Source organism: Alligator sinensis, unplaced genomic scaffold (assembly GCF_000455745.1).
Source record: "Alligator sinensis unplaced genomic scaffold, ASM45574v1 scaffold542_1, whole genome shotgun sequence".
Classification (NCBI taxonomy): Eukaryota; Metazoa; Chordata; order Crocodylia; family Alligatoridae; genus Alligator; species Alligator sinensis.
The window spans coordinates 3,011,348-3,024,203 of record NW_005841963.1 but is presented as its reverse complement, the minus strand read 5'-3'; the positions used below and the strand labels follow the sequence as shown (position 1 = coordinate 3,024,203).

Below are 12,856 nucleotides of genomic sequence, written 5' to 3'. Positions count from 1 at the left end.
TGTATAAATGGAATGTGCACAATTGGTTGTAATAGATTTAATACCCATTCTTTGTGGTCTGGGGAGCATTACTGAAGAAAGCCTTATAAGTGAACATGCACTGTATCATAATGGGACCCCGCAGCCCCACTATAGTTAAGGTTGAGCAGCTTTTCCTCAGAAACTCACTTTTTTTAGAGGTTCACAACATGGCCATTTTTAATCACACAAAGATGAAACTCAATTTGCAGATTATCAGCTAAATTCATTCCTCTCCTCCCCCCTAAGATTGGTCAAGCTCTTTTTTCACCTCAAAATCCCACAAGAAATGGCTAAAATAAAAAGTCGCTTTGGAGGACTGCAGGGAGTCCAAACCTTTAAATTTAAATTAAATCCACTTACATTTTAAATGGGTGAGAGATGAAGGCAGAGTTTTTAAGAACAAAATGTGACAAAAGGCATTTTTTGCCTTCTTTTATGATTTTGTCTTTTTTTAAATTAATGGCCATATTCTTTACCTCTGTGCATGTGCACAGTAACGAATATACCCGTCATCCATGTTTTCCTGGTTGGTGACACATCAATGTGATCTGTGTCATACAGGTAGTATGGAAAAATCCCAGGATTTCTACAACTCTTTAAGGCACATACATTTTTGATAGTGTGTGTAGGCATCTTCCAAAAGACACAGGGATAAAAACATGGAGGTTTTATTCACCATAAGCCAAACACGATTTCGTGTTAACAGAGCATTGTGACCCAGTGCACTGAGTTCTTGCTACCCTACAATTTGGTCAATTTAATTTCGCTGTTCAAGGTCCACATAATTAAAGGAAGACCAGACTGGGGGAAAGGGAGGGAAGAGAGATTTGTGACAACTGGGCCACAGAGTATGGTGATGGAAAGTTCACTGCGCGTGCTACAAAGCTTAATGTTATGAGATGCCTGAACCCTTGAAGCTTGGGGAGTGGCGAATGATGTCAGGATCATTGGTTACTTTAGCTCTGTGTTGAACAAACACCACTTTTACCCGTGTTAAAATGTGTCAAAAGAGCTGCAAGCTTTTTGCTTCTTTAAAAATATAACCTTTCATTTAAAGGCCAATAAATAATTATAAATAAGTAAGTTGCAGGGAAATTTGAATGCAAACCAAAAAAAAAAAAAGTAACAGCCAACCTTTAGCACAAAACAACATTTAGAAATAAAATAACGAGAGTTAAAACAAGGAGTTTCCATTAACTCTGCCAACCCATCTCCATTTGCCTTATCTTGCCTTTGGTTTTGCAGCATGGATTATGTAGTTCATGTGAAAGTCACTTTGCAAAGTTGTGGAACCAATCACACAACCTTTTTACTTAAAATTAAGTAAAACTGTAAGCTGCCTTACATTTATTTGCAATACTGTTGTACAGTGAAAAAGTTTAAGGATAAAGTAGCAACTTTAACAAAATAAGGTAACAAACAAACAAAATGATTCAGGGTTTCTTGTTTGTTTTTGTTTTGTTGTGTTTTTTAAACTATTATTTCAGGCTTGAGTATGTATTTAGCAGATATAAAATTAAGAGTAATGAGATTAAATCAGCTATTTTTCCTCCTAATGATTACTGAACACACTTGTGAGAACTCACTTGATTTACTTGCTTTGCCCAAGATTCAGTAGCACCTTGACCTATGAATGTAAGTCCCACTGAATTCAGTGTGACCACCTTGTTACACAAAGAGCCAACAGTTAATGGGACATAAGCACATACTTCATGCCTTTGCAGAATCAGACTCTTACTATGATTTTTCTCTTTGCTGATCACAGAGACCACCACCAGATTATTCCTGGCTGTAAAAAAGTTACAGCTGATACTACGGTATGACTCTTGTATAAAATGTAAGACATGCTGCAAAAGCACAGGCTGGCCACCACTCCACTACTATAACATTGAGCATAATCCCTGCAAGAACAAGCTCAGTGCCCCAGCTAACCCCAAAGACTGAATCCATTCCCAAACCAGGGTGTCTAGTCAGCAGCTTAGCCTATTGCACTGCCCCTGCACCTTCAAGCTAGCCACTAGGCCTTTAATATTACTGCATTAGTTGCAATTTGTTCTACTGGGGAGCTCTGAAAGATGAACTAATGGAACAACTGTCATTTGTTGTGCGGCCCAAGTGCAACTACACTGATTACTAAAGCATTGATAAAAATCCTTTCCAATCTTTAAAATCCACCTTTAGGGTTAGCATTATTAGCAATACATTGGGGGGGGGGGGGGGGGGTTGTTCCTACTTTTGTGCAAACATAAAAATCACCAATAATAAACAAACAGAACATACGAAGAAACAAAAAGCTGCTAGGTATATTGTACAGCTTGGTTTAAAGACTAGTACTGAAAGTATTCAGTCTTAAACTATGACTTAGAGATCAAATAACTTCCACTATTTATCTTTTTTATCCCACTTTTCTTTCTATGTCTCCCTCTCCTACATATTTTTAGTACACAGAGGTCATTTATTTGAACTGCATCTTACTCATTCTGTTAGCATTTTGTAATCCTGCTGTCCCATGCTCAGGTTTATTGATTATGGCAGATAATCCATTGTTCCCAGAATACTGCCTTCTGCACCTGTGTATTCTATTCCCAAGATAATGACAACTGGCCTGTAATATTTCAGTGGTAGTATTTGGTTTTGCTTTGCAATAATTTGAACCATTTCAATTTTTATAGTTTCTTTTTAGTAAGTTACATGGTATTTTTTTCCTTCTTGATTTACAGATTTCATTGTAGCTTTTGTTGTTGGCTTTATGTTACATTGCATCGCAAGGTTTCTGCCAACATACATCCTCAACATTAAAGCTATGTGGAGTTTCTTTTAAAAGAGCACATTGATTAAAAAGAAGACATTTGAAATAATTATTAATAAGTGCATAGGATAAGAGAACACCCAAAGATGATACAAAATTGGTAACTATATACTGGTAAACTGGTAGTAAAATGGAAGGCATGTGTAGTTTGAAATAAATCCAGTGTTGAATATCTTCTTATTTCTAGCATGCAAACACATCAATTTAAACAAACTATAATCTCCAATCTTTATAATGGTCAGAAAAAAGAGAGAATTAAGTTAAAGTGACATTTTAATATTTTACAGAAGTTCTAAAGTGGGTTCTAAATGGTTTTTAATCATTTTACTTCAATAGGCTTGAGTAAGATTATACAGTTGAAAGCACCAATCATGCTTTAAAGATTTAGCATCAGTATATTATTAATGCTAAGGCAATGAGGAATACATATACTGAAGATAAGTTTCCTCCCTAGAGCCCTAAATAGGTGGTCCTATAACTTTGAATATCCTCACTCTGTACTCCTTACCCTCTAAATGTCTTAGACCAAGTAACATGAGGCTATATATTTTTTTTCCACAAAATTTAAAGTTCTTTCCAACACAGAAACCTTTCAGTAAACTTTCCTTATGTAAAAACTTAGGGAAACACCCTGAAAATCATTACCCATACTAAAAACAGCTGATTATCTCATTATAGATTTCCATTATAATCTACTGTACAGTGTAATGACATCACATCAAAATTTATTCTATTTCAAGACCATGCTATGTACCATATTTTAAAATTAACATTCAGTCTAAGTAATTTAAAGAAAGAGTTTTCCTTCATTAAGTTAAGTGGTGCACTGCAATCCACACAATACTGATTTGACAAAAGGTCAATAAGTATTAAATTCAGAGGATATGAGTAAATCCATTTGTGCAAGGTTTAAAATCTGACAACACTGACATGAGTTCCTTTTCCTCCCACCTCAGATGTATATACTCTATGTACCACTGAAGTCAAAAGCCTACCAGTTACATTAATAGGAACCACATCTGTTTGAACTGCTTGTGCTTGCTGTCGCATTTTCTCCTCTGGTGTCGGCAATGGAAGTGACTTAGTCCAGTTAGTCTGAGTGTTGATATCAGAGAAATCATTTGGAACTGGTGTTCTGGGTCTCCTGATATTAATAAGCTTTTCCTCTTCTGGGGAAGTGGCAGAGCCCTACAAAAAAAAGAAGTATGTACAACAGTATATATTTTAAAAAAAAAAGAAAAAAAAACATGGAAAAAAATGGGATAGTACTTGAAACCACAAGTAGTTTCACTGTTTGACAGCTGTCAGTGGGACTACTAGTGGAGTGAGAACTGGTCAGTGAGTAAAGTAAGGATATCACAGTCTAGACCCATAAAAGTGTGACTGGTTTTTGCTACACCTTTTCTTTATCCAACAAAATGACTTAAGATTCAAGAGCATGTTGCTGAAGTTACCAGGAAAGATGTCTTGAGCATAGTCAATTACAGTTAGTTATGAATTGTGCTTCTGTGTTACTTCCAGACAATCATCATCAGATTAGCTACTTTTGAGGTCTGCCCCTTGTGTATGTCTCTTTATTAGGGATATTATGATTGAGCAACTATCTAACTTTGCTGTGACAGAGTCTAAACATGTGCAAAGTTTTAGCTGGAGAACTTTTATAGAGAGAACTCTGAATGCAGCTCAATGAAGCAAAGAACTAAAGTATGGGACAAAAATACTGACACAACTGAGTAGAACAAAAGGAAGCACAAACTAATACCAGAGACAAAAGTGATTAAGTTCTATTCTAGGGCTGATATTTCCTATAAAAAAGAAACCCTAACAACAATTGAGCTTTACTGGGTAAGGTAAATCTTACTACTATCTGTCATAACATTACCATATAACTCATTCTTCACCATGAGTCATGCCCATGATTAATTCTATTTCATATTATTTTTGGAAGGTCAGAAGGAAGAGGACATGGCCAAGAGGAAAAGGATTTAAAAAAAAGCATACACCATTAAGTCACCTGTTGGCTGAATGGCATTCATATAGGCAGTAACCTGGGAGAATTCGCCCAGGCTTGCTCTCCAGGTACAGACTCTTATCTTGAGCCACATGTACAGACATTTGAATGCTGAGACCCTGAAGAGTGGAGAGCTTGCAATGCTGAGAGACCAGAGAGCTCGCAGCCCTGTGCACACATTTCAGCATGCTCTGCAAGCTTCCTTAGTCTGCCTGGTGAAAGTTCACAGCAGTGCACAGGACAGCCCTGACTGGCTGACTCCAACTGCCCATGGTCAGCCTGTATTTTCCTGCAGCTCAAAGTGGGGATTGCGAAGGGGGAATGCTTTGGAACAGCAGAGTCCAGCAAGTGACACACTAGTTCCCTGTAGTCGGGGGGAGAAGCTGAAGGGCTATGTTCTCTTCTGAAAGAAGCCATGACACGTATAGATATTCACTCTCCCAGGAGAAACTCTCCTGGAAGTGATTTAACCCAGGTTGTTTCCAGGTTATTTTTCTCTTAAAGTGGCCATTTTTACTCTGGGAGAAAAAGCCTGAACATCTGTATACTCATGGTTTCCTCCTGGGAGTGCAGCAGCTCTCCCAAGAGAAACTGAACATCTGCAAGAGGCTGTAGTAGAAGCCACATTTGTTTTTCCTTAGATGGTCCACAGGAGCCATGGATGGTAGAGGTAGGAAGAACATAGCCCCTAGCTGATCTGACTATGCTGACCGCATCACTCAGACTAAATCTGAGGAGAGTTAGACTCAGCATGTATGAGAGCAGAGGAGCTCTGATATCTGTGCGTACTCCATAGGATTTAAGGCAAGGGTCAAGAATCCTGAGCAACCATTAGACCTTTCCCCAGGCTGCGGCCAATAAGGTTACTATAGCAAAGCCCAAGAGCCAGGGAGGAAGAAAGAACTAGAGAAAAGTTCTTGGTTAAAAAGAAAACAAAGTTTTGTGCGAGTACTAGGAGAGACTGGTGGCGAGGAATCTCTCCTCTCTTTGACCACTAAGCTCCAAAGTGTTTTCAGGGTTGTTAGGGCGTCTACTCAGTTACAACTCACTGTTGTGACTGAACCAGGTATGGACAAACCCCACTATTATACAGGAATTTTTCAATACTTGATCAGCACCTCCACCAAATGTCATTTTCCATAATCTGATAGCCACGCATAGAGGGAGAAATCTGTGATTCCCTGTTTCTCTAACACAGTTGTTCTTTCTGGGCACAGAGCTGCTGCTACTTCTTTTTAAATTAAAAACAAAAATGATACTGTTTCTCTCAATTGTACACAGTAGTAAAAACATGAAAAGAAAAAGAAGAGGCAGAGGTAGTTTTGGTGCTGCAACAACAACAACCTACTGTGCTGATCTCCTTCATAACTGCCTCATGAAACTGTCTTAAATTGCGCTCCCACTGCTTGTTGTAGCCATTTTTTTCTTTTATTAGATTGTAAGCTATTTAGGAGAGAGTCAACCTTTTTTTTATTGTGCTATGCCCAGAACGGACCTATTTGTATTTTCTTTAAAGTTATATGCAAAACAAAACAAAAACAAAAAAAAAACCCCTCCCCACCCAAAACCAATGTCTTTCAACATCTTTGATATATTTTTTTTTTACCTAATATGATACAGTCCTCGTATGCTACATCAGTGGTGCTCAACCTTTTGGACTCATGAGCTAGATGAGTGACATGGAGATGGTCTGTGGGCTGGATCAGATTCCACGTTCCCTGATCAGGCCCCACGTAGCCTTGGCTGGCCCACCATGTACTGGAATCAGACTCTGGAGCCCTGTTCCACTTCCACCCAGCCTTGCCTGTTGGGATCAAAGCCCTGTGCTGGCTCTAACTGGCCCAGCATGCTGAAATTGGGCCCTGGGGCCCTGTGCTGCCTCCACCCAGTCCTGCATGCTGGGATTGGAATCTGGAGCTCCATGCCACCCCTACCTGTTCCCACATGGATCAGGCTCTGGGGCCTTGGCTGACTCCATCTAGTCCCATGTGCTGGGATCAGGCTTTGGGGCCCCATACTACCTCCTCCTGATTCTGCACACTGGAATCAGGCCCATACCACCCTGCAGGAGAAATTTGGAGCGTGCGGCAATGATGTGCAGGATTCCCCATGGCCATGGGGAGCTCTGTGGGCTGGATTACATGGCACTGGAGGCCAGAACTGGCTTGCAGGCTGGGGGTTGAGTAGCCCTGTGCTACATCAACGTGATCAATGGATCACAGGACACTTTTGTTCACATTTTAACCATCCCAAACCCACATAAATCTTGATAGATTTGTTAAACATAGGGTCTCAACAAACAAAAACTCAATAATGGCCGACTCTGTGCTTGCATGCAGTCCCACTCAAAAAGGGGGATGTTCTCACTTATCTTATGGGAGAGTGAATATCTGTACATGTCATGGCTTCTTTCAGAAGAAAGTAGCTTCTAAAGACTAAGGCCTAAATGCTTTTTAAAATATCTGAAACTACAAAAGCATATTTTTTCCAATTACTCAAATCTGCAGCAAAGTTTTGCTAATATAAGCAATCCAAAAGAAAAAAAACACCATCACAGAAGGAGTAGCAGCTTGTGTACCATGTTCGACTCAAAAATAGCTGAGATGTAATGGCTTTATCATGAAAACAGCAAACAAATTTGAAATGCAAGTGATCCTAAGCTGTGCAGTGGCTATATAATAGAACAAAGGGAGCCAACAACAAATGGTGTTCCCTATATGCTTTTACAAGAGTAGTTGGTATCTGATGGTGAGCAACATTGTTTCTACCCATGCAGAAATAAGTTTTTTCTCTTCCTGGTTTGTCTGTCAAGGGAGATATTTTAAGTATAGTTTTGCCCTTTTGTGATGATGATTTAAGCTCCAGTAACCTACTTTTTCCTTGGTTGGCCGATACTGTCAAAATCAATAACTGTCACATTAAAATTATATTGTACTCTAGGTCTCAGCTGCTATGAAGCAGTCACCAGGGGCTGCTCCAATATGACAAGTGACAGAGATATTCCGTTATGAAGTTCTCCTTCCCTTTCAAGGAAATTACTCAGGCAAACAAAGCACAGAAAATATTTTTTTCAATGAAGCTACTATACCACATAATGATCAGATAAAGGGGAAACAAACATCTGGATGGTAGAGAGAAAAACAAACAAACGAACAAAAACCCAATGAGAGTAAAAACTGAATGATCAAAGATTTGAGACAATACCTGTATTTTTCAGAAAAATTGGGATTCAGGAAGTTGAGAGGGTTGGGGAATGAACTGAACAGCAAAAGGAGTAAATCACAAATATTCCAGATAAAAATCTTAGTGGAAAGCAATTTAAAACATTACTGTGGCAGCTGTGTTTAAAAATGTTGCCTGGATAAAAATTATTCTCTCAGGCTTGTGCTCTGGTGGAAAGGAAATTTTAGAAATTTGTTCTTTGGAGGGAGGGGGAAAAAAGCCTAAGTCAACTTGCACTGAAACAGTTTGCCTGCAGGTAGGCTGAATAAAGGCAATATAGATTTACTTACAAATACGGAAATATTTTTAAAAAATATTTTAAGGTCATTCACTCTGCTAGACTAGCATACACCTCCTTGTTCACAGATTTGATGAGCTGCTGTTCTAAAATATAGGAAATGTTTTCTTATCAACCAAGGTACATTACATCACATCACTGTGGTACCACATCAGGCATTACTGATAGGGTATTGCTGTAATTTATAGCAAATCTAGCTACACATATAAACATAGTATTTATGAAAGAAGAGGGCAACTTTTCCTATTTTTTTAATTTTGTTTGATTCACACTAGCTTTTCTCCTAGAGCACCAGAGTAAAAAAAGGATGGTTCCTCTTTTGTATGCATAGAACTGTGTGAGATCTACCACATGTTCAGGTTTTTTTGTTGCATATATCAGTGATGGGCTTGTAGTGCACAATGAGGTGCAGAACTACAGAAAAAAAAAAGTGAACTCACAAACATTAGTTCAAGTGAGACCCCCACAAGAAAGTTACTGGACACGGAAGATTTTGTTGGCTCAATGAGCCTTTTCCATAACCCCTTATGTATATAGGAAGTTTTCATTGTCGAAACACAGCCTGTTTTCAAAGGCCCTGACTGAAAACTAACTGTATGCTGTATTTTATCCTGCCCAAATTTGCTGCTTACCCTTCATCTTGTAATGGACACACACTATGTTGCAATGGTTTCAGCTGGGTCACCTAGAAGTTCTGTCTTTTCAGATGACAACTCAATATCTAGAAACTTTCTCTAACAACGAACTTGAACCTTGTAATCTTCCCATTTCCTGTATTGCACATTGCAACCACTCCTGAGAATTCTTCTGAAAAGATAGACAAACTGAGAACAAGAGATCTCTGTAGTGCTTTGGCTAGGAACAGCCTCAGTTCAGCTTTCTGTTTATGCATCTCAATGTCCTGTTTGCAGTTTCTCTTTCAGGCAAATTCTAGGTTTAACGGTTTCAAGTGCTATTCTGTTAAAAAAGCAAAATAAGACAAGCCAAACTAAAAAACATTTGCATTCTTGTCAATCAGCAACTTGCACAACTGCTCAATTTTAGTTTGTGTATACTCTGGTTTTAGCCTCTACTATTTTCATTATGAATTCAAGTTCTACCATACAAATTTTCTCATCTGCTAGTCCAGCTGGAGTCCTTCTGAATCTGATAGAGCATGCTTTATTTTTCTTTATATATTTCCACTTCTAGTCTCACTAGTCAATTTTGTTACCAGCATCTAAATCATTCACTTTATTCTATTTTCAATGTCTAAAACCTAAGCCCTTCCTCTCAGTTTTCAGTCAGTATTGCTTACATTATTTATCACAAAACAGACAAATTGAACAGGTTTATCTCCAGTTCTCTTGACTAATTCATCAGCTCTTAACCTTTGCTCCAGAATACTTATTACTGTCTCATTACAGGAGTACTTTTTGTCAGCCACAAGTGACTTAGCACCAAGGAAATATCAAGCTAAGAAACAACTACCAGAACTATCTTTCTGTTTGCTGCAGTAAGGCTTCCTTACTTATTTCCCTGTTTATTGGTGTTTTACCTTTTGAACCATCCTCTGAACAAAATGGGTGGAGCTTTCAAATGGTGAAGTAATTTAGGAGTAAAAGTTTCATCCTCGTCAATGGGATTTCTGCAAAAAGGACTCAAAGGTGTTTAGAGGAGAGCAAGTCCCATTGGCATTAATGGGATTTATGCTCCCAAATTACTTGTAACTTTTGATACTTTCACCAAATAAAGACACAAGGCATCTACATTACCTCTTTAGCCATTCAGATGTCTTAAGATACTACAGCACCATGGCAATCATCAACGAGTTACACTTTTGGGGTATTAAAGGACTGGTAGCTGTGTAATGCAGGATAGCTGGCTCTGAAAGCAGGACAGGTCTCAGCCTGTACAGTAGAGCCTGGATTCTTCACAAGGATTGGTTGTGACCCCCTTTCCCCAACCCTACCTCACCCCCCTACAGAAAGAGGTAAGTGTGGAAACTAGACAGGGGTATATACAGCTGCAGCAAATAGCTGTGTGGGGCTGTGAAGGTGAGCCAGTTCTTTGCTGTGGGTCTTGTTTCAAAGGGCACCATGTCTCCAGTCAGCTGCAGAGAACAAGAGCTGTGTTCCAGCTGATGAAAGAAAGAGGGTCCTCTGAAGTAAGAACCACAGCAAGAACCTGAGCACTCATTCTTAACTTGATAACCAGATGCAAACTAAGCAGGCTGCAAACCATCCTTCTATGGAAAATCCCAGTTTGGCAATATATTCTGAAGGTGAACGCTGCCTGCAAGCACTAGGAAGAGCAATGCTGTTTCAAGGGCCAGATCATCAAATCAGCACCTGCAGAACTGTCACCCTTAATATCACAGTGGTTAGATAGGATAAGATTACACATTACAATTAGACCAGGTTAAGAGCACTTAAAACCTGAATGATGATCACACATTAAAGGTTCATTAACAAGTGCGAAGTGCCCTCTAGGCATATTAAAGTTGCACCATTTTGGATGAGGATTATTTTAGAGCTGCCCTACACAGCTTGAGTTACGTTAACTTCTGGGTGTTTACCTCAAATAAAACCACCAATTTGCTGTCCTCCAGTATCCCAGGAAGCACTGCTTCTAGGTGAACTATTATCCAAGACTCTATGGCCCTAGACTGATGGCTAGAACAGCTGGGCAATGGGTGGGTGGGGATGGAATGAAAAGGGGTGAAGAGGGTCAGGGGGCCAGAATTGGAAGGGGGAAAGGGATAAGGGGAGGGAGCAGGGGAGCAGCTGGGTGGTGAGCTGCTGGACTGCTTCCCCCTCTGCCCCTCCAAATCACTCCCAACCCCCAAATTCCCCCTTCATCCACAAATCATTTCCATGCCACCCGAATCACCCCCTCTGTCCCCATCAGTCCCTCCACCCCATGATCATTGCCCTGCCACTGTAATCAGCCTGAGAGCAGCAGAAGTGCCGATGGAGGGGGGCGCATCTCCCTGCCTGTTCCTGGGGTCCCTGTTGACCCAGTGTACCCAGATCCAGCCCCCACTGAGCCCCACAACTGAAGGAAGGGCAAGAGGAGGTAAGGAGCTGCTGGGCTGGATCCAGGTGTATAGGGCAGGTTGGGCTGCAGGGAGCCTGGGAGCGGACAGGGAGGGAGAACCCCTCCCTCCCACTGTTGCTGCTACCACCATCCTAGGGCTGACTGAGGTTCCAGGGCAGTGATCTGGGAGTAGTGGGGTGATCAGGTGCTGATGGGAGGAAGCAAGATTATTTGGGGGCAGAATGGGCAATCCAAGAGGGGTGGGGGACCCCTTCTCCCCAGCCTATTCTGTGATTAGAGACCTGGTGAGCAGAGTAGGCATGGAACAGATTTGCAGTATCTAGCCATGACTCAGCTTCCCAATCCCTCTAGCACAAGTTTGAGCAGTGTATGTTAGAGAGGGTATTAACCCTGAGCATGCGACTGATCACTAGTACTTCTTAAATTTAACAGACTAACATTCCTTACAATTTGTAGTTGCTAACTCTAACATGTAATCTCACCCAGAGTTTAGGAACCCAATTTTTTAAACTGCTTTGCAAATATGGGCCTCAGATTTCTATTCCAGGTGTTACTGCAGTTAATACATTTCTTTCTACATACAATTTCTGAAGATTTCCTGCAAACTGCTGACAAGAAAACTAACACTTTTGACTAACAATGTGAGAGACCCATATTTTCTTCTCTATTAGCAAATGTGATTTATGTTTTGCCACCCACTGTTTGATGGACTAAAGACATGAAATAAGACACTCCTAGGATCATGTACTCTGTGTGACTGGCCTTCATTGTGAAATCAAGCCATTCCAGATAATATTTGAAAGTTTTTGATCGTAAAACCAAATCAACAAATCACCTTTAAAAAAATACATTGTTTAATATAGAAGCTTACAGAGAAGCACATGTTAACACATTATTAAAGGCAATGAAAATGTGTTAGTTTATCAAGAAGCAAAGGGATCCTAGGCTGTAGAAAAACTGGCTAACAAGGAGGGAAAAAAACATGAGATTAACAGGATTGAACATGACTTTTGTCAGCACAGGCTTTGGTTTGTATTTAGAAAGGAAACAGCAGCAGGGGATGAACAAAGATTAATGCTGCAGATGTGCTAATGCTACAGTAACATCAAGCTGCAAATGCCAGCTGGATGATCCCATTTCTGGGGAAGGTACCTTGAGGCTCCATGGAACCAAGGAGCAGCAGATGCTAAGGCAAGACTGAGAGATGCAGTCTAACAGACTAGACTGTTGAGTAAGAGAAAAATAGAAAGAAAAAAGAAAGAAAAAGAATGAGAAACACACATATAAAAGACACATACATTTAAAATTATATAGTGTACACATGTCAGAAAACCAGAACCATCAGTGCCTGAAGTAGTAGGTTGGCTATTTTGAATATCTATTTTGGATATTAGGAAAGGAGATTAACAGGCAAAAATATTTCAAGTAATATGACCAATTGTCATCTTTTAAAAAG

General features: G+C 39.9%; 1 protein-coding gene across 9 annotated transcripts in view; it reads right to left on the bottom strand.

The window, feature by feature from the left end:
• NHSL1 (NHS like 1) overlaps positions 1 to 12,856 on the bottom strand; it is a 171,716-nt gene that overhangs the window by 21,357 nt on the left and 137,503 nt on the right. For 5 of the 9 annotated variants that reach the window (XM_025200333.1, XM_025200326.1, XM_025200327.1 and 2 more), the window contains exons 4-5: positions 12,553 to 12,624; positions 3,826 to 4,018 (exon numbers count right to left, since the gene is read on the bottom strand). The exons of 2 other annotated variants lie outside the window; for them this stretch is intronic. In XM_025200333.1, the coding sequence (XP_025056118.1) occupies positions 3,826 to 4,018; positions 12,553 to 12,624 (265 nt within the window). The remainder of the gene's footprint in view (positions 1 to 3,825; positions 4,019 to 12,552; positions 12,625 to 12,856) is intronic. 2 more of the 9 variants (XM_025200329.1, XM_025200332.1) reach the window with 1 other exon arrangement.